The sequence below is a fragment of the Schistocerca nitens genome, chromosome 8, assembly GCF_023898315.1.
Source record: "Schistocerca nitens isolate TAMUIC-IGC-003100 chromosome 8, iqSchNite1.1, whole genome shotgun sequence".
NCBI lineage: Eukaryota > Metazoa > Arthropoda > Insecta > Orthoptera > Acrididae > Schistocerca > Schistocerca nitens.
The window spans coordinates 486,717,047-486,744,903 of record NC_064621.1 but is presented as its reverse complement, the minus strand read 5'-3'; the positions used below and the strand labels follow the sequence as shown (position 1 = coordinate 486,744,903).

The following is a 27,857-nucleotide window of genomic DNA, read 5'->3' as shown; positions in this document are numbered from 1 at the left end:
TATGCATACTGAGCGACTAAATGCTCAGTTTTGATCTTTGATCCTTATGCTAACTATATATGACCAATACTACTTAGGTGTTTTAGGCAGATGAGTTGGCAAAATTTTACTTTTAAATTCATTAAACACTTATTACATCTCGTTTCTTACACTCATTTTGGCTTGTTCGGGTCTAGTTTCTCAGTTAACTTGTGTCTCCACTTCAGGCTGTGATGAAGCTGTCTTTGCTTTTGTAGAAACTTTCTAGCATGGGTACTGAACCACAGTGGGTCTGCAGATAGTGGTGTGGTGTATATTGTATAATGTATGTGATTTTTATCCATTTTTGTGTCACATCTTTGTCCTCAGAGCTGAATATTTGATGTTGACTATCCAGATATTGTCCACCACTTGTGGTCTCGCGGTAGCGTTCTCGCTTCCCGAGCACGGGGTCCTGGCTTCGATTCCCCGTGAGGTCAGGTATTTTCACCTGCCCCAAGAAGACTGGGGGTGGTGTTGTCATCTTCATCATCATCATTCATCCCCATTACGGACGGAGGAAGGCAATGGCAAACCACCTCCATTAGGACCTTGCCTAGTACAGCAGTGCAGGTCTCCTGCATCATTCCCCTACGCTGTGTCAAGAAGCATGGGACTTCATTTCCATTCAGATATTCTATAATTTTTTTTTCTGTCTCTCTAGCTGAGAAAAATATTTTCTTATCTTTCATAACATTCCTTGTAATACTTGCAGTAATTGATGCTGTATCAGCCTTATGATCACTGATATGCTCCTCACATTAACTGATTCAAAAATTTTGATTCTGTTAGTTACTCGGACATCTGGGATATTGGCCTCACAATTAAAGTAAATGAACATCAGCATTTCAGTTGGAGAAGAGATTACCCAACCTACGTTTTGCTCACAGATGCCCAATGGTTCTTAAAGGATATGAGGAAGATCTGTAAAATACATATTATATTGTGATTACATATGTGAGCCAGAATTGTAATTAAATGGTGAGACTAAATTTTTTAGTCTTATTGATTTGGTAACTGTCATTTACGAAATAAATACTGTTCTTAACATAGCATAGTTTTATGCTTCACATGAGCATGTGCTCAAACTTTTTCCCATCAGCTCAACTGCACACGCATTCGGCCTCTGAGAGATAGATGAAAGATGAGATAGTGGTGCATGCTGTGGTGATTTGTTGGTACATATTGTCAGGCTTTGTTGAGTCTTGATGGTGTAAAACATCTTCAAGAGTGTTCCCCTCAGAAAGAAACCAATAGGAATTCAATTGAGGGAACAGATTGACCATTTTATTGTGGCATTCAGTGCTTTTCACTGGCCAGGGAATTTTTCATTCGGTGTGGTGTTGTAACATGATAAGATAGAGGTTTAGAGCAATCGTGATTGAACCACGTACACTGTGTAGTGGTATCTCATTTAGAATAATGTTTACAATGTGTATAAAAATCATGAATACGTATTTCCATATAACACCCCTGAAATGCACAATGAAATATTGTATTAGGACGCACCATACATTTACAGTCCACAGCTGTTGTTGCTGTATTTGGAGTCAGTGGTGAATTTGTACTGTCCTCTAGTGCATGTTATGTAAATTACTTTACTGGCACTAGTAAATGTTGCTTCAGTAGAAAAGAGCACACATTTTGAAAATGTCATACTGTCCTTCTGATGTTACAGAGCAAACCCACAAAATTCTGCATGATGTTGGAAATCAAAACCTTCAAGAACCAGATAAAAGTGATGGAACTCATGTTAATGCAAGATGCAGATAATACTCATGTGGCTGAACACACATTTTAGTCCAGTCAACAAAGGGAAATTAGGGGATAAATTTGTGTAGTTGCAATTTTTGTACAGTGGTAGGAGGGAGTGCATTGAACAACGTACTCCGAAATTCTGACCAACGGGGTGTATGGGTGGGGATGTTTAAAGATCACTTTTTTTATGTTGTTCGTGAATAACTCGAAAATTACAGCTCCTAGCAGAAATGTGTCCCTGTTCAAAACTAAACTACATTGAATTTCCTACAAAAAGGTCACAATCAGTTTTTCTCTATTGTTGGATTGTAGGGAATGGAAAAATCACAGATTATTAAAACCAGTGTTTTAATGGTTTGAAATTAATGTTTATTATTAAATATTGGGTTAAGAACAGATAATAAAAATGTGTTCCATATCTAGGTGGAGTAGAGCAGTATTAAGAGATAAACTGTGTGCTGGAGGTGTAACAGGGCAGAAGGGTGAGGGCAGAGGGCACAAGTATGAGGGGGAAGGTAGGTCACCAGCTTGTGGTCGTGCACTTCCATCCATCGTAGGTCTGCGATCCGAAGAGCATGCAGGTGATTCCCCACTCTGTGTGCACTATAATGTCACAAGAAGCAACTACAGGGTGTTTCACAAAACTATACCAACCCTCCTGAAGGGTGCCTCGCAAATCACTGCCGACGCAGTGTGCAGACATGCCTGGTGGATGTTGATTTTCCAATAGTGTGTTAACACTACATGGAATACAGATATGAGTTACTGATAGTACTATGGACACAATCTATGTAAATCTCTGCACACTGTTCTACTGTGCCAGAGGGGGAAATTGATTCTTAGTCACCCTGTACAGCAGCTGTAGTGTTGTTCTAGGAAAGGCAACTTCCCCCACAACAAGTGCTGCTCACTTTTCAGTTTACAGACAGACTGTACCTCCCCAGCATTGCTGCCCAGGACTCTTAAGTGAGTGGGCAAAATAACTTCACTGACCTTGTTTCTGTATTGTGAAGTTATTTTCAATTTGAAACTTCCTGGCAGATTAAAACTGTGTGCTCGACCGAGACTCGAACTCGGGACCTTTGCCTTTCGCGGGCAAGTGCTTTACCAGGAGAGCTTCTGTAAAGTTTGGAAGGTAGGAGACGAGATACTGGCAGAAGTAGAGCTGTGAGGACCAGGCGTGAGTCGTGCTTCAATAGCTCAGATGGTAGAGCACTTGCCCGCGAAAGGCAAAGGTCCCGAGTTCGAGTCTCGGTCGGGCACACAGTTTTAATCTGCCAGGAAGTTTCATATCTGCGCACACTCCGCTTCAGAGTGAAAATCTCATTCTATTTTCAATTTATTAACTGAGTACATATTTGAAGTGGTTAAGTGAGCTGTTACCTAAAAAAAGCTCAATAGCTGGAGCTTTCAGCTGTGTACCACACTAAAGAGCCAGTCTGAGCAGTACTTCAATAAGACATTATTCCGAGGAACAACAACGACCCACTCTTGACTACTATTTTCAGAATCCTCTGTAGCAGTTACTCGTAAATTATTGCATTCCATTTAATTTTCTTTCTTTTTAACTGATACAATATGTAATTTGTATAATAAATTACTCATAAAGACTGATAAATGTGAATTTTCAGCCAAAAGGCCTTCTTCTAAAGTAGACAAAGTAACACACTGACATTCATGTAAGCACGAGACACACACACATGACCACTGTCTTAGCCACTGAGGCCATACTGTGAGCAACTGTGCGTGATTGGAGAAGCGATCTGGGTGGTGGGGGTAAGAAGGAGGCTCCTCTTTACCTACCACCCAGATTGCTTCTCCCATCATGCACAGTTGCTCACAGTATGGCCTCAGTGGCTAAGACAGTATTCACGTGAGTAGTACTTGCATGAATGCGTGTGTGGGTAATTATTTTATTTTTTTCCCCTGTTTTAAAGGAAGATCTTTTGGCCGAAAGCTCACATGTTGAGCAATTTTTTCGTGTGTGTAACTACAACTCATCACTCCTCTATATGGTCCGTAGCAATCCATCCTTTTCATAATATTGCCGTTATTCCATTCTGGATTTTCAGTTGTCTAAATATGTATAATAAATGTTAATTTGATGTTTTTGAGTGGATATTTTATGTTAAGAGATGTTATGCCCTATGCCAACTTTCATTTTGCAGGAGAGGAGTAGCTCCATACTTTCTGAAAAACCTCAAAAGACTTCACCTAAAAAAGAGAAAAGTAAAGCAAGTTATTATAAAGATAATTATGAAGGAGACTGTGACGATGATGATTATGAACGAGAGAATCATAAGAAGAAAGATCTTACGTCTCGATGGAAGAATAACTTCAAAGTAATTTCAAAAACTGTGAATGAGCTTCCACAGAAAAGTATAAACGAAGACCTTTCAAAGCTCACAAGTCTGGAGACAATATACAAACCAAAATCGTCTAAAACCTCTAACCGTGAACGAAAGGAGAAAAACGTTCTTAAGAGACGAGCAGCTGCTGAGAAAACTGCACATTCAAAAGGTAAGTTTCACACATGGTGAAACAACAATATTATATTAGAATTTTATAAGAATGCTGTTATTATTAGAGCCTGACTATTTGATTGTTTAATTTGATGATGTGTTGTATTACCAAACCATTTTAAAATTCAGTCTCTGATAATGGTGTCATAGCTGTCAAAAGTTACAGGTAAGCAATGTTGCAACAGTGTGATGCATGATAAGAACTGTTGGCAATAAAACTAGTGATCAACATAGAATGTAAGTTACTTTATAATTGTGGAATATACACTCCTGGAAATGGAAAAAAGAACACATTGACACCGGTGTGTCAGACCCACCATACTTGCTCCGGACACTGCGAGAGGGCTGTACAAGCAATGATCACACGCACGGCACAGCGGACACACCAGGAACCGTGGTGTTGGCCGTCGAATGGCGCTAGCTGCGCAGCATTTGTGCACCGCCGCCGTCAGTGTCAGCCAGTTTGCCGTGGCATACGGAGCTCCATCGCAGTCTTTAACACTGGTAGCATGCCGCGACAGCGTGGACGTGAACCGTATGTGCAGTTGACGGACTTTGAGCGAGGGCGTATAGTGGGCATGCGGGAGGCCGGGTGGACGTACCGCCGAATTGCTCAACACGTGGGGCGTGAGGTCTCCACAGTACATCGATGTTGTCGCCAGTGGTCGGCGGAAGGTGCACGTGCCCGTCGACCTGGGACCGGACCGCAGCGACGCACGGATGCACGCCAAGACCGTAGGATCCTACGCAGTGCCGTAGGGGACCGCACCGCCACTTCCCAGCAAATTAGGGACACTGTTGCTCCTGGGGTATCGGCGAGGACCATTCGCAACCGTCTCCATGAAGCTGGGCTACGGTCCCGCACACCGTTAGACCGTCTTCCGCTCACGCCCCAACATCGTGCAGCCCGCCTCCAGTGGTGTCGCGACAGGCGTGAATGGAGGGACGAATGGAGACGTGTCGTCTTCAGCGATGAGAGTCGCTTCTGCCTTGGTGCCAATGATGGTGGTATGCGTGTTTGGCACCTTGCAGGTGAGTGCCACAATCAGGACTGCATACGACCGAGGCACACAGGGCCAACACCCGGCATCATGGTGTGGGGAGCGATCTCCTACACTGGCCGTACACCACTGGTGATCGTCGAGGGGACACTGAATAGTGCACGGTACATCCAAACCGTCATCGAACCCATCGTTCTACCATTCCTAGACCGGCAAGGGAACTTGCTGTTCCAACAGGACAATGCACGTCCGCATGTATCCCGTGCCACCCAACGTGCTCTAGAAGGTGTAAGTCAACTACCCTGGCCAGCAAGATCTCCGGATCTGTCCCCCATTGAGCGTGTTTGGGACCGGATGAAGCGTCGTCTCACGCGGTCTGCACGTCCAACACGAACGCTGGTCCAACTGAGGCGCCAGGTGGAAATGGCATGGCAAGCCGTTCCACAGGACTACATCCAGCATCTCTACGATCGTCTCCATGGGAGAATAGCAGCCTGCATTGCTGCGAAAGGTGGATATACACTGTACTAGTGCCGACATTGTGCATGCTCTGTTGCCTGTGTCTATGTGCCTGTGGTTCTGTCAATGTGATCATGTGATGTATCTGACCCCAGGAATGTGTCAATAAAGTTTCCCCTTCCTGGGACAATGAATTCACGATGTTCTTATTTCAATTTCCAGGAGTGTATTTGCAGCTCTCTTTTGAGGACTTTTTGGTACTGAATTATTTCGTTGTATTAAACAATACAGATTTCACAGGCATGTGGAGCCCAGATTGATCTGTTCTTTCTAGACCTCTGAACAGCCTTCAGTATAATTCAACACCATTTCATGTTAAACATAGTAAATGCTTATGGAATATCCAAACAGATATGTGATTGAATGGAAGACCTTTTACCAAATACAACTCAGCATGTCACTGATAACTGAGAGCTAACACTAAAAGGAAAGTTAGCTCCAGTTGCTACTAAAGGCACTCTAAAGTTATTTATAGATAATGCTATTGCCTACTGGGAGATGACATAATTAGAAATTGTTAGTAATTGAAGAGAAACTTGTTGATGGGTAATATGTGGTGCAAATACTTGCAGCTGGCCCTTTCATTATTAAGTATAACATAATGCACGTTAATAGAGAAGATGATATGAAATAATATTTTATCACAGTTGGTGTTCAATTAATGAAATGAACCTCAGCTTGTGAGGGCCCTTTGGTAATTACAGTCCCTCACATAAGAATGATGTCAGATATCTGTAGTGAATTATGATTTACAGATTAATGAAACATGTAATTTCAACACTTAATTTTAAAAACGATGACTAACCTGCCCCTAACAAATATAGAAGAGACCAGCACAGGCTCATTTGCAAAGGAAGAAGAGGGGCACTGTCACTCGCACAACCTTATGATCGTTTACTCTGTTTCCCATTGAATGTAACACTTTAAAAATCAGACAGAAGTGCACTTATATTTGTGTTGATAAAGCAGTTCACTGTGTTTTGTATTCAAACAGTTCCCAACTTTGACATTTTGTGGTTTCTGTACAGTATTGTAATCTTACTAACCACAAATATCAAGGAAAATCCATTCAGTGCCATTAAGTGGGAAATGACTAACTTACTTTAGCCATGGGAAAAATAAATGTCAGAATGATGTTTACTGGATGAATCCTGTGGAAAAACTCTTGTTAATGTTCATTTATCAGTTTGGGTAAATGGAAGGACTGGAGTAGATTCAGAAAAGAGTTGTGCAGTTCATCTTGTTTGTTTAACCAGCACATATTTGTCATATAAAAGTTTTCCAAATTCCAATGGGAGAGGCAACAAGTCACATATTGTGCACAATGAGGAGCTTATCTCACAAAATTCCAAGTGCCATGGAGTGTGAAGTACATCACATCCATGATATTTCAGTAAAGCCACACTTACCTCCTGGAGCATCCTAAATAGCATGCTTTTGGGAAATTCCATTTGTCTTGACTGGGTGAGAGTTTGGCATCCTCATGTTTATTGAGCTGTGGACTAATCAGTGCTGTCAGTTCTCTAATATTGTGATAATGGAAAAAAACAGAGAGAGAGTAAACTGTCTTCTGAGAAACCTACTTTAAAGTAATGTGCATGTAACAGTAACAGAAAAAACTTGTGTTTTTTGTAGTGAACAGGAAATATTGCTTCTACACCCATCTATCATCTAAAGAGGATTGGTGATACTTTGAAACCAACCATTAGCAAATAAAAAGACTACAAATAACCTTATATGTCAGGCAATCACAGCTAAAGAACTTGTACATAATGTGAAGGACAGTCAAACAATCTAAATTCAGAGATAGTAAAATAGTCTATATCAAATGAGTCCAAATCTCCAATAGCTGTTTATTGTGTTTTTTCCTGTATGATGACCAGTTTCATACCCTGGTCATATCTGCACAGGGAATGAGATTACTTAAGTTAAAGCACTTATAGCCAGCATAACCCACTGAACAAAGTAGACTCACAAAACCAATACTTCATGTACCTTGACTTCCAAGTTGCAAATGGCTCTGAGCACTATGCGACTTAACTTCCGAGGTCATCAGTCGCCTAGAACTTTGAACTAATTAAACCTAACTAACCTAAGGACATCACACACATCCATGCCCGAGGCACGATTCGAACCTGCGACCTTAGCGGTCGCTCGATTCCAGACTGTAGCGCCCAGAACCGCATGGCCACTGTGGCCGGCTCCAAGTTGCAAGTGTGTATAAAAACAAGTCACTTCTTGGTAAAACCATGGATGAAACAGCAGATGGGCATCTGGTCTGAACCATGCATGATCAGGAAAACATCTCCAAAACTCTGTCAAAAGGTGAGCCTGGACAGCATGACAATCCTCATCTGATAGGATTAAACTATCATTAGAATCCAATAAGGAAACAAAGAATTAAAAGAGACACAGACCTTGGGAGTCATCAACATACTAAAATACTCCCAAGGATTGTGTGTCTTTTAATTCTGTGTTTTCCCTGTGGAATTTGATGAACATTTCATCCTATCAGACGAGGATTGTCATGTGCTGTCTGGGCTTGTCTTTTGACAGAGTTTATGAAATGTTTTACTGATCATACGCAGTTCAGATTGGATTCTCGTCTGCCGTTTCATCCATGGTTTTATTGAGGAGTGACATATTTTTATGTGCACTTGCACCTTGGAAGTCATGGCACATGAAGTACCAGTTTGTAAGTACTTTGTTTTACTGTCTACTTTGTTCGGTTGGTTATGTTGATTATTAGTACTTTTATTTACGTAATTTCATTCCATATGCAGATGTGACTGGCAGATATACCTCCAGGGTATGAAGCCTGTTGTCATACAGGGTAAAAGATGATAAACATCTATTTCGGATTTGGGCTTTCACTCAGTTTAATATTGACTATTTTACCACCACTGATTTTAGATTGTTTGACGGTCCTTCACATTAAAACAACAAGACTCCAAACACCAAAACTCATAGCTTTATACACTCCTGGAAATGGAAAAAAGAACACACTGACACCAGTGTGTCAGACCCACCATACTTGCTCCGGACACTGCGAGAGGGCTGTACAAGCAATGATCACACGCACGGCACAGCGGACACACCAGGAACCGCGGTGTTGGCCGTCGAATGGCGCTAGCTGCGCAGCATTTGTGCACCGCCGCCGTCAGTGTCAGCCAGTTTGCCGTGGCATACGGAGCTCCATCGCAGTCTTTAACACTGGTAGCATGCCGCGACAGCGTGGACGTGAACCGTATGTGCAGTTGACGGACTTTGAGCGAGGGCGTATAGTGGGCATGCGGGAGGCCGGGTGGACGTACCGCCGAATTGCTCAACACGTGGGGCGTGAGGTCTCCACAGTACATCGATGTTGTCGCCGGTGGTCGGCGGAAGGTGCACGTGCCCGTCGACCTGGGACCGGACCGCAGCGACGCACGGATGCACGCCAAGACCGTAGGAGCCTAAGCAGTGCCGTAGGGGACCGCACCGCCACTTCCCAGCAAATTAGGGACACTGTTGCTCCTGGGGTATCGGCGAGGACCATTCGCAACCGTCTCCATGAAGCTGGGCTACGGTCCCGCACACCGGTAGGCCGTCTTCCGCTCACGCCCCAACATCGTGCAGCCCGCCTCCAGTGGTGTCGCGACAGGCGTGAATGGAGGGACGAATGGAGACGTGTCGTCTTCAGCGATGAGAGTCGCTTCTGCCTTGGTGCCAATGATGGTCGTATGCGTGTTTGGCGCCGTGCAGGTGAGCGCCACAATCAGGACTGCATACGACCGAGGCACACAGGGCCAACACCCGGCATCATGGTGTGGGGAGCGATCTCCTACACTGGCCGTACACCACTGGTGATCGTCGAGGGGACACTGAATAGTGCACGGTACATCCAAACCGTCATCGAATCCATCGTTCTACCATTCCTAGACCGGCAAGGGAACTTGCTGTTCCAACAGGACAATGCACGTCCGCATGTATCCCGTGCCACCCAACGTGCTCTAGAAGGTGTAAGTCAACTACCCTGGCCAGCAAGATCTCCGGATCTGTCCCCCATTGAGCATGTTTGGGACTGGATGAAGCGTCGTCTCACGCGGTCTGCACGTCCAGCACGAACGCTGGTCCAACTGAGGCGCCAGGTGGAAATGGCATGGCAAGCCGTTCCACAGGACTACATCCAGCATCTCTACGATCGTCTCCATGGGAGAATAGCAGCCTGCATTGCTGCGAAAGGTGGATATACACTGTACTAGTGCCGACATTGTGCATGCTCTGTTGCCTGTGTCTATGTGCCTGTGGTTCTGTCAGTGTGATCATGTGATGTATCTGACCCCAGGAATGTGTCAATAAAGTTTCCTCTTCCTGGGACAATGAATTCACAGTGTTCTTATTTCAATTTCCAGGAGTGTATTTTACTGAAAAAGAGCTATACATGCTGACACCTTTCCATGATACTGAAGGGAATGGGCATAGGAAGGGGAATGTTCATCAAAAAATGAAGATGCTAAATGGTGAGCTAATAAAATAGGAACATTTATCCTTACATTCAGTAGGACAGTACTGCCAGATCACATAATGGCAGGATACATTCATCTTAAGGTGAAATCATACATTCCTAATTCAGTGCTGCTACAAATACCAGAGACTGGCCATAGAACTTTGGTGTTTAAAAGAGAGCCAGGTTGTGGAAAGTGTGGTACAGATGCCCATGATGGAGTTTGTTATTCTTTGCTCCAGATTTACTGTAATTTATCCCATCTAGAGTAGAATGTCCTGTGTATCTGAAAGATTGGAAGAGCAGGAACTGAAGGTAGAGAGATGAATTATTTATGCCGTAAGTAATAAGTTGTATAAAAGATCACAGCCACCAATACTTAAAATGTCCAGTTGCTTCAGCTCTAAAATCACCTGTCCAAAACATTGCTGCATCAATTTGAGCAAAAGCTAATGGCATTGCACATTTCCTTGCAAGTGCAGTTGTGAAAGTGCATCTTTGACAAAATCTGTTGTTCCTTTCAGGAAGACTATTACAGCTATCAATAATACCAAAACTGTAATACATTGTCTTTCAAGACAGATTAAGAAAATGTCTGAGTGTCTCAATCTGTGAAATTACAGCCATCTCCACTGTAGAACAAAGCTCTCAATAAATTAATTTCAAAGCCATATAAATCTAGTATTTTTGGGTTAGTGTGATACTCAGCAAAAGCTAGAGACTATAACATCAGCTTGAGGAAACTTACAATACCCTCGGGTAAATGTTGACTGGTTTGAGCTAGAGAATTGTGTTTGGGAGGTCAGTATAGGCCTATAAGTTTGTGGTTATTTTTACAGTAACTTGCCCCTCATCGAACATTGGGGGCGAGTACTGCTCTCTGCATTTGTGGCATTTGATAAGCCACACATGACCCCTAGGTTGTGCTGGTTGCTCTAAGTGGCAAGCACCTCAGGGAGCTCAGCATTTATTTGCTGGGTCTGTGCTTGGTGAACAAGGGTTTCCTGAGCTGGCTACTGGTCAGTGCTGCTATTTCTTTGTCACCATAAGCTCTGGACATGCCTCAGAAACTACTGTATGGCTTGGAGACGGAACATCGTGTGCCACAGGGACCGTGCATCTTGGGCTTTGCTGCCTGGATCATGAGGATGATAAAACCTCTTAGAAAAACTTCTCTGTCTTAAGTTGAGCTGCACTCTGATGAATGCATGGCTGTTGGGGAAGAACAGTCATTAGCAGGCAACCTCTGTGGAACTTGCCACATCTCAGTTGTATAAGGCTTACACAGCCAAGTGAGGCTCTGTCTGGGTGGACCTGCATGTCCCTAACTGCTCTTGGGAACACCATAGTGAGTACAATGAGTACATCCACTCCCAATGAGATAAGTGTACCGTCTGGAAGTACTCACTCATACATCCAAATGAATAAGGGAGGCTAGTCCTCCTGATAATCAAATTATATTTAGTAATGGTTCTCTAGCAGCTGTAAAGCAGAATGGTTTGGTAATGGTTAAGAGGAAGGAGAGGACATTTGAAAAAGTGTCCCCCTTCTGTATTCATAAAGGATTAGAAGGGTTTGCTGGTGCCTTAAGTTCATTAAACATATATGTAATGGTTCCTTATTGGTTGAGGCTTACAGGGCAAAACAGATGGAACTTCTTAGGAAGTCAGAGAAATTGGGTGAATATGCCATAATTGTTGAGTTGCTTAACTACTTCAACTCAAGTAAGCGACTGGCCATGTGCCATGATAGACGTCTGAGAACATGATAGACATCTGAGAACTCAAACAAGAATAGACTCACAGGGGATATTAAATGTGAAGCAAAGGACTTGAAGGAGTTACGGAGAAATTAAGAAGACCAACACCTTCATTGTGACCTGAACATGTTGCCTGAACACTTCATGGCAGGATTCCTGCAACTTAGTGTTAGGCATTTGTACCTAACCGTATGTGGTGCTTCAAATGCCAGGGATTGGCCATACAGCCTGAGTTGCGGAGGTGAAGTGACCTGTGGGAAGTGTGGACAGACAGCCCATGAATCTGGGACTGACTGCCCAATTCCAACAATATGCATAAACTGCTCCAGGAGCCAGACAGTCTGGAGCTGAGACTGCCCTGTTTTTGCTGAGGAACACAAAATTCAGGAGATAAAAGTGACCCAGTGGATCCCCTATGCATAAGCCAAAAAAGAATATAAGGTGGCAAAGTCCCCTCCCTGTCTTTGCCACTTCTTTGCTTCCTTGGTGCAGAAATCTGTTTCCAAGGTGAACACTTCAATGTGTACAATGTCCAGCACACCCTTATCTACCATCAGCACCTGTACTTGCACCTGAAAATGCCAAAGCAAAATGAGTAAAGACAGCAATCCAGACAGCTGTAGAGGCTAGGAACATTTTCACAGAGAGCATTGAGAGAAGGCACTACAAAAGCAGAGTGCCCTCTCAACATCCCCTTTCTTCGTCATCCTTGAAGGGAAAGGGAGCTGGGAAAGGGTCACGACATTTGGGTCAAAAGCCATTCCGGGTGCCATCAGATATCATTCTGGCACATACGACTGATGAGGAGGACATCATGGAGTTAGATGCCTCACCACTGGACCTAGGCAGCCCTTCCACTTCCCCTTGCTCTGCAAGTGCCTCACAACCTGGTATTAGGATAGGAGTAAATCAAAACCGTGCTGATAAAATGGCTCCTATACTGCAGAGGAATACTGTTGTTCAGATTGTGGCCCATGTTACTGTCACAGTGTGCTGTGTGTACCTGCCACCCAATGAGCATGTTTACAGTGAGACCCCTCACACATCATCTTGATGAACTACCCCTTTCTCCTTTTAGGCTATTTTTAGTGTGCACAGTATACTGTGGTGATGTAACACCACTTGCCCCAGAGGTAATACACTTGAGAATCTGACATGAACTACAGACATCATATGGATGAACATGGGTCAAGCTACACATCTTAGTACTGCTACTGCGTCATCTATGGCCATAGACCTCTCCTTCTGCTTGCCTGCCCTTCCAGACACTGCTCAATTGGGAGTGGATGACAAACTTCGTGGTATCAACCACTACTTTATCTGGAGCCATCTGCCAGAAGAAGCCAATTTCTGTTTTTGGTCAGTGTGAAGACATTCAGAACTTGGTGGACCACATTACAGCTACGGTCACCACACTGCTGGTGTAACCATCCTAGAGTAAAATGGAACATGTAGGAGGTAGCCTGCTCCTTGGAGAAGTGATGAGGGACAGTAGGGCAGCTATGCAAAGTTTCAATCATAGCCCTACTGATGAGAACCTTCCAATCTTTCAAATGGCGAGACCAAAGGCGAGGAGAATAATTGGAGAGAGTAAGCAAAGACCTTAGCAAGAGTTCCTGAACTCAAGAATCACAGTTCCTGAACTCTTATCAGTAGGTCTACATTACCAAGTAAAGAATGGCTAGCCATTGGGAGGGTCTCAGTGTGGAACGAACGACTACCAATAGCAGCTTTATGGTAGCAGGGATGTCTCCTAACATTGCTGAGAGACACTTCTCAGACAATGGCTGAATCTTACATGACCATCATGGCTGATTCTAGCCAGAATACAGTTCTCTGCCATTATTAGCAGAGACAGGAGAGAAATAGTTTTGATTTCTGTTCCATCAACTTTGAGGAATTCAATCATTTACTCTCTGTGGGAGTTAGATTCTGCGGTTTTAGTAGCTTGAGATACAGTGTCTGGTCACAACCTATGGCTTCTCTAAACCAGATCCCTAGTAAGTGGCTCCCCGTGTGGGTACAGGAGGTATCGTTTCACACTCAATAACCTGACCCTGCTTGAAGCAGCAGTTCTACAAGCTTCCCTCCATAAGCAACACCTCTTTGGTGTCTTTTTTGATGTGAAAGACACCTACAATACTGTCTGGTAGCACAATATTTTGTTGCAGCTCTATTGGTGAGGGTTATGTGGACATCTACTCACTTCCACATGGTTCTTCCTCTCAGACAGGTATTTTTGATACAAGGTTGGGAATGTCCTGTCTGACTATTTTAAGGGTCATTCCATGTCAATTCAACCAATTTGAGAAAATGTTCCAGCTGATAGTCTCAGATTTGGCTGAAATTTAGCACACCAATGCTACCAAGTGTGGAACACTCATGTACAAAATTTTAAGTTCCCCTGCCAATTAGTTCCAGAATTATGGCTTGTGAAAGAAGGTGGCGTGACCCGGAAATTGCAACTCGCATCTGGCAATATATCTTCAGACCCAACTTCAGGTCTTAATACCTTTGGAACTATTCCGCACAGTCCAGTGAAATTTTTACAACCCAGTAACATCCACTTAGAGAACACACTTTATGAAACAAAACACCAACAACATATTTCTGAGGGAAAATAAAAAGTTCCAAAATGTGGTTTAAAAAATGTAATACGTTAAAAGTTATATATTGTAGGTGCCCTCTATGTCAAATACAATTCACTCAAAAATTGTATAAATTTTTTTGTGGTAAGCTTAATGTGGCCTAAACACACTCAGAACTCCTCTTGCCCATATCAGTCACAAAAACTGAGTTACATGGACACAAAAATACAAAAATTTGAAAAATTACATGAAAAACATGGATTTTCTAAGTGTGGTAACACAAATGAGACAAGTGATATCCAAGCCAAATTTCAAACACTGCATAAGTAGACCATAATATATGTGGCAAAATTTCAACTTGTTATTGCAAGGCATTTGTGTACAATAAAAGTTGACAGAGATGTATTTGATTACGTTTCTTTTAACACGATTTAGCAAGTAATAGTGATGATGCAGACAGCTTGTTTCAGATAAAGCTGCAGCAATTGTTGGGAACCATTAGGCAACAGAAAGTTAAACAATGGTAGTTTTCAGGGACAGAATGAGTCATTGTTAGGCAGGAACGACAAAGGAAACAAACAACAATTACAGGTTACTTATGTTTTTAAGATTCTAGTTCAGACTGGTCAGTACTGTTGTGGAAAGTCAGTATGGAGGCAGAAGAGTCTGCTAGTGGTGCTTTTGTTCAAACAAGTTGCAGTATTGGTAGAGCACAAGCATCCGAAATGTCATAAAACAACATATGGAACAAAATGTGGCATTCGCCTTGTACTGTATGATCTGGATGAATCGGACGGAGATTTGTTGCTATGGAGATCGGGGATACACCCTGTGGGCACAAGAAATACAGTTCCAGGAAACTTTAGTGTTTGTTATCATCATATGAAAGTGTTTCTGGATAAGTATTCTTTCCTACAAAGAAGTTGTTTTGATCCATTTCGGGTTCATAAGAAGACAGTGAAGTGTAGCCTCAGAGAAATTGATATAAAATCAATATTGAAAGTGTCAGTGCATGGGACTTAACATGAAACCAGGACATAAGTTATGTTCCAGGTGTGTTACACTGCTAAAAAATGAAGAATATTCTGATAATTTACATGACAGTGATGAAGAGTATGAGCCACCTACAACCTCAGTGGATGAGCAATTAAATACTTCAGTGACTGCTCTTGGTTTGTCTTCCGTGAAGACACACAAAGTTGGGAAAAGAAAACTACAAGAAGCTCAAATGGAATTAAAACACAAAATAGCTGACACACTAATGGTGGAAGAGGAAGAACTATCTGCTCCAAAGGAACAGAAATCATGTCAGAAATGCTCTGATTTGGACAAAATTGTGCATGATTTGAAAGAAAAATGTGCCATATCCACACGCCAGAAAAAAGTAGCTATTCTTACCCTTGCACCTTCCAGTTTTTTCTACATATATGTTAAAGCAAGTTAGGAAAATAAAAGCAAAGCAACCCAAGGAGTGCTTCCACAACTTCAGCAGGCTCAGGGTAAGCAATTGAGTTCAGAAATAAAGGTGCTAGTGTCAGAGTTTTATGAAAATAATGACTATAGCCGAATAGTGCCTGGAAAAAAAAAGACTATGTAACGGTGAAAATGGGAAAAGTACGTGTACAGATGCAAAAAAGACTGTTGCTATGCAACACATCAGAACTATATGTAGAATTCAAGGAAAAGTATCCCAATACCAAAGTAGGTTTATCATCTTTTTTCAATCTTCGGCCAAAATGGGTTGTGCCTGTAAGTGCAAGGGGCACACACAATGTTTGTGTATGTGAGACCCATCAAAATGCTAAGCTGACGTTTGCTGCTATAAACGATTCTGGTCTGGATTGAAAAGGTGCAATAAAGCTGCTAGTGTGTGACATCAGTTCCTACCAGTGCATGATACACAGGTGTGAAAAGTGTCCTGGTAAGGCAAATCTTGCAGAACACATGAATAACGAACTGTATGGTGAACTCCTTATGGATGACAATGAACTTGTTTTTTTTTTATAAACAATGGACACATATGGATCGCACAAGTCTTGAAACAAAGCAAAGTACAGTGGAAGATTTTGTTAAAATGTGTTGTCAAAAAATGGACAAACTGACCACGCACAGCTTCACAGCAACAGCACAATCGGCTTATCTCTAGTTTTGTAAAGATAATTTGAAACGATGAAATTATAGTAAAACTAGACTTTTCTGAAAATTATACATTTATAGTTCAAGATGTCATCCAAGGATATCATTAAGACAACAGTCAAGCAACTCTCCAGCCAGAATGAGATTTTCACTCAGCAGCGGAGTGTGCACTGATATGAAACTTCCTGGCAGATTAAAACTGTGTGCCCGACCGAGACTCGAACTCGGGACCTTTGCTTTTCGCGGGCAAGTGCTCTACCATCTGAGCTACCGAAGCACGACTCACGCCCGGTCCTCACAGCTGTACTTCTGCCAGTATTTCGTATCCTACCTTCCAAAGGTCCCGAGTTCGAGTCTCGGTCGGGCACACAGTTTTAATCTGCCAGGAAGTTTCAACTCTCCAGCCCTTTGCAATTTACTACAGAGGTGAATCAGGTGATGTGTCTGTCATGAACCTATGTGCTGTTAGTGACTGTTTAATTCATGATGCCATTGCAGTTCATGCCCACATTCGCACTGTCATGGCATATGTGAAAAACAAGCTGCCTCACATACATTTTGCGAAATACTTCAGTGATAGCGCAGTTAGTCAGTACAAAATCTCAAAACTTTATGCATGCATTACAATGATTTTCAGATTCACGCAGAATGGAATTTTTTCGCAACAAGTCATGTGATGGTATTGGTGCTACCATTAAGTGCCTGGCATCATGAGCTAGTCTGCAGCACCCTACAGAAGGTCACATTCTAACACCTCTTTGATTATTTACCTAGGTACAGAAAAATATCTCTGGCCTACAATCATTCTTTGTTTCAAAATATGAGGTGAAATCAGTTGAAGAGTTGCTAAAAAGCAGACTAGAACACGTTAAAACTGTTGCAGGCACAAGGAGCCATCATCACTTCTCTCCAGGGGACTCTGACAACCAGGTTGCTATGTTGTTGCTGTTTGTGATGACAAATGGTACTTAGGATGTGGTGCAGAGTGCTGTGAAGCAGAAGGTGGTGTATTTGTGAACTTCATGGCACCAGCAGGACCAGCAAGATCATTTCATTTGTCACGTTTAGCAGACAGGTGTTGGATTCCATTTGAACATATTCTTATGACAGTTTCAGTTCATTCCACAGTGTCAGGAAGGCAGTACAATTTGCCACTCAATGTACAGAGTACAGTAGCCAAAGTGTGGGAGAACTTCTGTTCGAAGCACAATCGACTGGTTTTTTGCAGTTAAGGTGCAGTAAACATTAATGATAGGTTGTGTTAATCTGTCTATATGTTGTTGCTTAGTGATTAAACAGTTGTGGGAGAGGATAAGAAGAGGCAGAACAATTTACGACATGTTTTTACACATCACCAAATACATCTGTCAACTTCCATTGTACACAAATGCCTTGCAATAACATGCAGAAATTTTGAGATATATATCATTATGGTCTACTTATGCAGTGTGTGAAATTTGGCTTGGATACCACTTGTCCCTTTTGTGCTACCACACTTAGAAAATCCATGTTTTCCAGGTAATTTTTCAAATTTTTGTATTTTCGTGTGCATGTAACTCAGTTTTTGTGACTGATATGGGCATGATGAGTTCTGTGTGTGTTTAGGCCACATTAAGCTTACCACAAAAAAATTTATACCCTTTTTGAGATAATTATATTTGGCATAAGTACCTTTTAACGTATTACATTTTTTGAATCACATTTTGGAATTTTTTATTTTCTTCAGAAATATGTTGTTGGTGTTTTGATTCATGGAGTGTGTTCTTTAAATGGATGTTACTGGGTTGTAAAAATTTCACTCGACTGTGCAGAATAGTTCCAAAGTTATTAAGACCTGAAGTTGGATCTGAAGATAGATTGCTAGACGTGGGTTGTAATTTCCTGGTCACGCCACCTTCTTTTACAAGTCATAATTCTGGAACTAATTGGCAGGGGAAACTAATACTTTGTACACAAGTGTTTCACACATGGTAGAATTAGTGTACTGAATTTCAGTCATATCTGAGACTATGAGCTGGAGCCTCTGGTTGAACTGACATGGAATGATCTTTAAGCATGAGAATGGTGCCCTTCAAGGGATTGTTGTTAGTGTCATGGCATTCACCATTGCAATCAGCAGTATTCTGTCCACAGTCCAGCATTCTATACTGTCTTCCTTGTTTGTGGATGTCTTCTCCATCTTTTGTGTGTTCCCCAGCCTTGCAACAGCAATTGCATTTGACGATCAAGCGGTTGGAGAAATGGTCTAACACCACAGGTTTTAAATTCATTTTGGAGAAAACTCTTTTTGTTGATTGTAATCACTCCTGCTCTCTCTTTTTCATTTGCCTTCTTTAAAACTGGGGTTTACTATGCTCACTTGTAGGAAAACAAGTGAAATATCTGGACCTCACTTTTTGATGAGAGGCTCACGTGGCTGCCACACCTTAAATAATTAAAATTATGATGCCTCAAGACTTTAAACATCCTTAAAGGCATCACTTCTAGGTCTTGAGGAGCCGACAGGACACATCTACTCCAACTTTATGAGGCAGCTCCAGATAGGAATATCAACACTGTAGGAAAAGACAGACAGCTACTTACCGTAAAGAAGTTAGGTGAATAAATTATGCGAATGAAATGTTAAGAATTCATCATATTTTTGTATATTTGGACCCAGAACTCTGCTGAAGATCTCTAATGTGAGATAGGCTAATTACAATTAAATACGATGCACAATGATCCGCTCACGTGACAGCTACTAATTGGGTGCCCGTACAGTTTCAACACAATAAACAGATTGATATGGGTTTGTAATGAAACTGTTATTAGTTTTTCTGGTGCACCTGCATAATTCTAACACAGCAAAAAGTAACATTAACTGTGTTTATCATGGTTGGAAAATGTATCTTAAATAGGCCATTCTCTATTGTTTAGAAAGAACAAGTGCATAAAAAATAAGAGGGCCTCTTTATTACAGCAGTTATATTGTAAACAGTAATATTTATTTTGTATGATGCTTGCTGAATTCCTGATATGAGCTTCCTTTGGACTTAGTTGATTAAGGCCTTTTTATTAAAATTTCTAAACTTACGTGATATAATTTTCGTGTGTAAGTACTTACAGATGTAAACTGCACACACCAAACATGTAGCTGGAGCTGCCTATGCTCCATTTCTAAGGGGATAATGGAAAAACTCCACTGATGTCCCTCTAGTCGCTATGACGGATTCTTGAATTGTCTCTGCCACTGGCAATGTCATTGTTGTCATTTAACGAAATTTACATCTCCTCTCATTGAATTTTCCCAAAGATTTTCATTCTGCCACACTCTTTTCATGATGTTCTGCGTAAGTTTGACATTTTCTTCCAGTCTTCAATGGTGACATTCATGACAGCTTCTTTTGTGGATGCTTCAACTGCAGATAGGGTAAATTTATTATTATTCCTGTCAACATAAAGTTTAACTTGGGCCCATATTAACTCTATTTTATTGAAGTGGCAGTGGCAAGGTTGTAGCCTAACAACTGTATGTTCATGTTCTTTTGACAGTTCGTCAATTTCATATAGAGGGAACAATATCCTATGGAGAAATATTTTTTCCTTAATTTCCATCTTTTTGAGGTCATCACTTGCATCAACGTTATGATATGAAACAAATCAATCATTTCCTCCTTTCAGTTTGTCATGGCAGGTGCCTTTAAACAACAACTGAATGGTAAGGAGGATTATCTAGAACAATTGTTGACAGTTTTCCAAGATTTGGTTCTAGTGAATCTTTGAACCACTTTGCAAATGTAACATGGTTTATGTCTTCATGATAATTTCCTGCTTTCTTTGATCCAAAAAGCAGGAGACTGTTTGTTGCTGTGTCGTCTGTCCAGCCCTGCTTGACAAAGTGACCAGAATTGACTCACATTTCATCAAGTCACATCACTTTGTCAACGTTTGTGCTACATATGTCCCTTAAAAAATTGAAATTGCCATGCAGATATATCCTCCCTCTCCATCAACAGGTCACAGTCACAGAAAAGTCCATACTGAAAGACAAGGGTGCTAACTGTGGACAAGATGCAGGTGTCTCAAAAAAGTCCTGCTTCTTTAAGTGTGGCCAATAACTTCTTGAGTGCTGGATTTTCCATCCTGCAATAATAATTACAAACATGACAACAAATTGCATCCTCTGCAAATGAATTGATATTGGTAATTCGTTTATCCAGACAATGTTTTTTTTGTAGGGCTGTTAAGTTTTGATGGTTCTTCAGCTTCCTTTTCTTTGTTGAACATTTCCTTCCCAATCATCAAATCAGTTTATATTCAAAGCTTCAGCAGTTCTGTTGATACCTTTGGTAATGGAGAGCAGCAGGCCTTCATTACGTTTTTCATTCTCAGAGCAGGCACATAACACACAAACCATTTATCTTGACTGCATTCGTATGGAAATTTCCTTGACAAGAGAGTGTCGTTAAACTTTTCCATTTATAACTTTCGACAAACTTTCAACTGACATCATTCAGTACCACATAATGAATAACAGAAACAATGAATAAAAGAATAACTATACAACTGTATAAACGAACACACAAAAAGTCACAGGGTTCAGCAGTAACACAAGGCACCAAGCTGGATGCAAGCAGGAACTGTTGTATGGGGTAAAGGTTTGGCAACTTTGGGGATTTGATGCAGCTGTAGGCCCTAACACTTTCATTGCCGCTGTCAGTCCTAAAGTAAGGATGAGAAGTGCATGGATAAAATGAGAGGGGAGAAGTCGTCATTAGTAACATCAGTTGCCTGGCACTGAGATGAAATGAAATCATGTTAATTTGTCTCTAGATACAGCACCACCTTTTTACATACAGTTTCCTTCTGCAGTGAGAGGGACCCTCAGTTGTACAGTGCCTGTGATGTACAAACATTTATATCCAACTTTTGAAAGAATAACATACCAGTTTACTAATCAGAGGACAAATCATAATTTGAGTGAAGGTTTGCCCTGTGTTTTAAGTGATAATACTGAAAATACAAAGTGCCTATTACACTTTTGCTTTTCTACCCAGCTCATCGTAAAGGTGTTTGAATGGAGCAACTAGTTTGTTCCATAAGATCGTGGCTTGAGAAAAGTTTTAGAATTATTTTTGTTGCCCTTGGTACATTTTTGCTCAGGTTTATTGCACTTATTCTTTTTAAGTATTTTTTATGTTAGTATTACTTATTACAGTGACATCTCCACTTTGTGTTCGCTTAAGAGTTTACCTCACCATTATGGAATTGTCACTAGGTGCATTATCATAATGAAGCATCCAGATATCAACAGTATCTTTCCAATTGCTGTATATACTAATCCTGAATTTGAACCTTTCCGTGAAAATAACTGTTTATTGTTTGCCCAGTTATACAACTCCTCGTGGACCACACCTTATGCATCAAATGATCCACTCTGCTTTTTGGTTCTGGATTTTATATGGAAGTATAAACTTTTACATCTACTCTTTACTGTGCAATCCACCTTGTGGTATTTGGTGGAGGGCACTTTGTGTATCACTGCCACTCCCTCCCCCAAATCCCATTCCTGTTTCAGTCACAAATAGGTCACATGAGAAGAATGATTGCTGGGAAGCCTCTCTGTGGGCTCAGATCTCTCTGATTTCATCTTCATGGTCTTTTCGCGAGATACACACAGGAGGAAGCAATATATTTGTTGACTCTTCTAGGAACCTACAGTCTCCGAACTTTAACAATAAACCACCCCATTATACAGAATGCCTCTCTTGCAGTGTCTGCCACTGGAGTTGGTTGATCATTTCTGTGACACTGTTGTGTTTACTAAAAGAATCTGTAATGAAATATGCAATTTTCTTTGGATCTTCTCTATTTCCTCTATCAGTCGCATCATCACTAATTATCACACTATCCAAAATATTTTGATTATTCAAAACAATCCCTACACTTTAACACAAATTGTCAAATGATTTTCCTTCTGTTTGATTAAAACATTTGGCAAAACTTCAGTGCACTTTCTGCAATTACAAATCATCAGCAGCAGTTGAGTGCACAAAGGATTTCCCTAAATTTTAATTCCTTTGCCTTCAGACTGGCATTTAACTGGCCATCAAAGCTCAAATGTTTCTGCACTTTGGCATATTTTTATAGAGAGAGTTTAGTTACTTAAAAATGCCATGAATCATAATTCGATCCCCCACAGCAGTGTGAAGCAAGTCAGTTTTACAATTACAATAAACTTTGTCAGTGAAAAATGTGGCAACTTCCTTGGCATTCACATGATTGCCTTAAGCTACTTTTTTGAGCAACCAAAAAACACCCTTCCACTTTAGGTGTGGTCTACACAGTCTGTAGGACCAGAGGCCACTGAGCAGGATCTACTGGCAGATTGACATCCTTTACTCCAACTCTTCCCATTAGTTGGGAAAAAAAAACAGACGTAATACATGTACAACACATGCTGTACATCTGACATGATGGTCATGAGCCTAAAATGAGGTAAATTTGAGCTTACGTGGACTGGTTCTGACAATGTTTTCTGCTGCATACTGTCCATAAATATTGTTGGTACCCTTATCCACAAATGTAATAAGGGAATGGGAAAATAACTTTGGTACACTACATACGGTGTGACATACATTGCACAATGGCTCACAGAGTGTAGGAATAGGTGTAGGTAATAAACTTGGGTAACAGTTTGATAAGTTTGCATGTTTGGCAAGTTAGCTGAATTTATAATATGTAGATAAACATTTGCTTTTTACCATACAAGAAATGCTCAACATTTTTGTGACTTGTGTCTATTTAAATGTATGTAGTTTGTTGCAGTTTTTTTTTACAGCTTACATATGTATTCATAAATTATTGTAACCCTACATTTGTTTGAACTGAAATTTAATTGTCTTTTATAAGAATTATTTGTTAACGGAGAAAAATATGGTAGGCAAGTTCTGGCAGAATGTAAATACTTCAGGAGTAAAGAAGACCTGCCAACAAATAACAGAAGCTTTGGGGCATTGATAGGCAGACACAAAATAGAGAAACAGCTTCCTAGCATTCAGGAATCAGGAATAGGAGCTTGGGGCGGGGGGGGGGGGGGGGGTGTAAGTCCCGTGGATTGAGGCAGCAGATTTGCTGGCTAGGGATGCAGGAAGGAGGGTTGGCAGATGCACAGGCAGGTGCTTGGAACCAGGTGCCATAGGCAGTGGGATGTGGTGCATGACAAAGGTAATGTGTGTTGGAAGGGGATGACAGGAGAAAGGAGGGGTAGAAGGTGTGAGGCTAGTGCCTGGCTTCAACCATTGTTCATTTAGTGCCCCCACATCCCAACCCAACAGTTTCCTTTGTTCTGTCCTCTCACCTGTCCCTAATCCACGGCACCTTCATCGTGTCTGTACCACATCGACACCAGTACTCACATACCTAGCCCAAGCACCTGCCACCCGTACCTCTCACACTCCTAGACAGCAAACCTGCTGCTGCCTCCAAGCAGCTAACAGGACCCCTCTTCCAGCCTCCCACCTGACACAATCCCCCAACCCACCCTAGCCCACATGCCGAAATGCAGTCCCGACATTGGGTGTTCAGCCGGCACAGTGTAGGAGGATAGGGGGGTGTGTGGGGGGGGTGTTGGGGGGGGGGGTGTTGATTGTGAAAACTAGCAAGTTTTCTACCTCATTTGTGTGTGCCTGTTGACGGCTCAACGTTTCTGCTGTTTGGTAAGGGTCTCCTTTACGCCCAAGGTATTTACATTCAGGAAGAAGAAAAAATATACATAAGAAATGAGAAGTGTTGGAACTTCAACATTTACCCCTCATGAGGTTAAAAGTACATGATTTAATATCCTAGTAACCTTTGGTAAATAGTAAAGTATTTCCTGTTATTGTGCATTACATAACAGACCATACCATAAAGGACAAGACTGACAGCTATTGACCTATCCCAGAGAAGTCCATAGAGTATGAGGTTGCACACTTGATAGAATCATATTAACCAGAACTGAATTTTGAGCTAGCTTAAATTCACATAGATGTTCACTAGTGATAATGAAAACAAAAGACACTCGGAGTGCTGTGTGTGTGTGTGAAGGAAGCAGACATCCAGGCACTCTAACTTGATGGATACATTTTATTAAAAACACACAATGAAACATAACACCTTTTTGCATTTCTGGAACAAGCAGTTAACATGGGGTTTGTTCAAGCAGCACTGACAGTTTGTAAACTGGTTCATCTGTGCATGCATGGCTTGAAACAGTTTGGGATTTTTGTGGTGCATGAAGGCTCCGTCTATGTTGTATATTGTGAGGAGTACTTCACTTGACTGAGCATCGTTGATTGTATGCAGAAGCAGCAGAACAATTAATAAGGAACATTTTCATTATGGATGCTAACAGTCGTGTGACCGTTATTATTCAATAAGAACTGCATTAACTACAGTGTAAAAATGCTTATGTGATACTTTTAGGGGGTTTACTTTCTTTATTTAACCCTCTCTCATGTGAGACATAACAATATTTCACAACAGAAAGCTCACAGTTGGCCCCAGGATGCCATATGTTTGACAACTCCAGCTAGATGAGCACTTGAAAATGGCAATGTAAGCCGAAACAATCAGGCTTGTTGTGCAGAAATATCTAGAGACAGTCAGATAACATAATGTTGCAAATTTGTGAAATATGGGTGAAATATTTGTTTCCTCTTTGCATTGTAGTATGCAAAGTATAATGCATTCAGATTGTGGCCTGATTCTCTCCTTCAGTGACTGCAAAAATGCTCTTATAAATGACAACTTGTCACTCCTCATTTGTGGGAAATTGATGTGACATAAAGTAAAGTCAATTTTGTCCATGCAATTTTTTTTACTATCAATGTTTAAATTATTCTAGTTTTACGTAGTTAACTAGTTAGTTAGCTTGTTCGTTCGTTGCATGTTACGTGGGACATAATTGCAAAATCTCACTGTGATGTGGAATGAATTAGTTCCGGTGTACCTTCTCAGTAAAAAATGGCAACATGATGACTGTGTACATTATTGTTTTAAGATATTTTTTCAGTAATTTATACCTCAATTTGCTCTCTCTCTCTCTCTCTCTCTCTCTCTCTCTCTCTCTCTCTCTCTCTCTTTCTCTTTTTCTTGTCAAAGGCAACTTTATGTCAGGTGACATGGTGCTAAAGAAAGTGTGGGACTAGTGGGGAGCCATGTGGATGAATGAGACTTGTTTTTTGGAGCAGTTTGAAACCTTAGAGTATTTCAAACAACTGCCAACTGTTCATGAGTGTTTGAGAAATCCTTGTCAAACATCTTATGTTAATCTGGAACAATCGGTAGTAATCAGTGTCACAGCTCGAATGCTGTTTTTGCAGTGCGCATGCATGTGATTCTTTTGGACTCTGCTTGAACAAATCCATACTGAACTAGAATGGAGTGGAACACTAATGAGAAATATGTGGAACTGGAAGTGACAAATGTAATTTTTTCGTGGCTGAGTCAGCAGAGCACTGTGTAAAGGAAAAAGACACAGCTGTTCTACTGGCTTAATAGATTTATGGCTGCCTTATTTATTTAATGTGTAATAATGAAAGATCCATAGATGGAGATAGTTTGCTTTCTGGAAGCTATTCATTGTTAGCTTCTCTGTCAATTGTCCTTTTTTAAATTTATTCATGTGATATTTGTAATATTGATTTGTGTTTCATGGCAAATCTTTAAATGGGGAGGGAGGGTGAAAAATCATTTATTATTTTAATTTTGATGTGTCAGTGATACTCGGTAATTTTTATTTGTGTCTTTCTTTTTTGTCATGCACAGTTGTTTCACCAACTACGCTGTCTCCAACCAACACTGTGCCATCATCAAGCACAACAACAGTATGTTGTCCTCTGTCTCCACCAGCAGCTGTGACGCAACCTAGTGTAAGCCAGAAATCACCTCCAATACAGCCACCATCACCACCACAGACACAGCCACAGCCGCAACCGCAGCCACAGCCACAGCCACAGCCACAGCCACAGCCACAACCACAACCACAACCACAATCACAGCCCCAGCAGAGACAGCAGCCACAAGTTCAGCCCTTACCAGTACCTTCACCTGTACCTGTCCCTGCACCAGCTGCCTGTTGGGGAGAAAGCAAAGCCACATTTAGTGATGTTGTGGCACGCAATGAGAGTCCTCTGTACTCGAGCATCGTAGCACCGAGGAAGCAGAATGAAGCAGCTGTTAGTTCGTCCACAGCATCACCTGAAGACAGAAAAGGCTCACCACCAGTTTGTGAGGCTCAAGTTAATCCAGAAGCAGGAGGCATCACAAGCAGCAGTTCTGGCAGCGGTTCCAGTTTAGGTGGGTCTAATAACGAAGAAGGAAGTGGAATGGGCATTATTACATTGATTAACTTTCTTAAAATTTTGATCATTTTATATAAAGAGATATTAATGCAAAATATTATCTTTCTGTTCTTGCATGGTCTGTCTCCGTGATTGTGTTTAGTTTCTGTTGGTTTATTTATAATTTTCATGTATCAATTTTCTTTTTCATCACTTGGATGTCATTTTATTAACAAATGTTTTGCTAGGTTACTTACATCTGTTGCTGCTAGCCATTACATTTCTGTCCCATTGTTACCTCTGATAGTGTTTCTTATGTAGTCAGTTTCTTTCTTTGCTGCTGTACACATTCTGGACATTGAAGCACTTCTGTTCAGGGGCACCCACACCTGGGGCAAGGGGGTGCCCCCCCCCCCCCCCCCCCCCACTCTCAGTAAAAGGAAAACATGTGTGGTAAGAAAGTGATTTTAAAGTCAGTATTATGCAGGTTCTTTTAGGAGGCTCAGGGCAGGAACTTTTTTATGGCTACTTACAAGACATTTTTTGTCTTTCAGAATATTAAAAATACTCCATACCCCTGGGTCTAATGCCCTCCACAAACCATTGTATGGGTGCCCTTGCATCAGCTACATGTGGACGCCCACACATCTGCTGCATTTTGTTTCTTATTATTTGCTTTATGGGGTGATGAGCATGAGTTGGAAATGAATTCTTGATGTCTCCAAAGTTCTTTTTTTGGTTGCTTCCTCTTTTGTCCAAAGTTGTC

General features: G+C 41.4%; 1 protein-coding gene across 2 annotated transcripts in view; it reads left to right on the top strand.

Annotated features, from left to right (window-relative positions):
- Positions 1-27,857, top strand: part of LOC126199383 (transmembrane protein 131) — a 385,780-nt gene that overhangs the window by 327,145 nt on the left and 30,778 nt on the right. For both annotated transcript variants that reach the window (XM_049936301.1, XM_049936300.1), the window contains exons 20-21: positions 3,945-4,296; positions 26,577-27,107. In XM_049936301.1, coding sequence (XP_049792258.1) covers positions 3,945-4,296; positions 26,577-27,107 — 883 coding nt within the window. The remainder of the gene's footprint in view (positions 1-3,944; positions 4,297-26,576; positions 27,108-27,857) is intronic.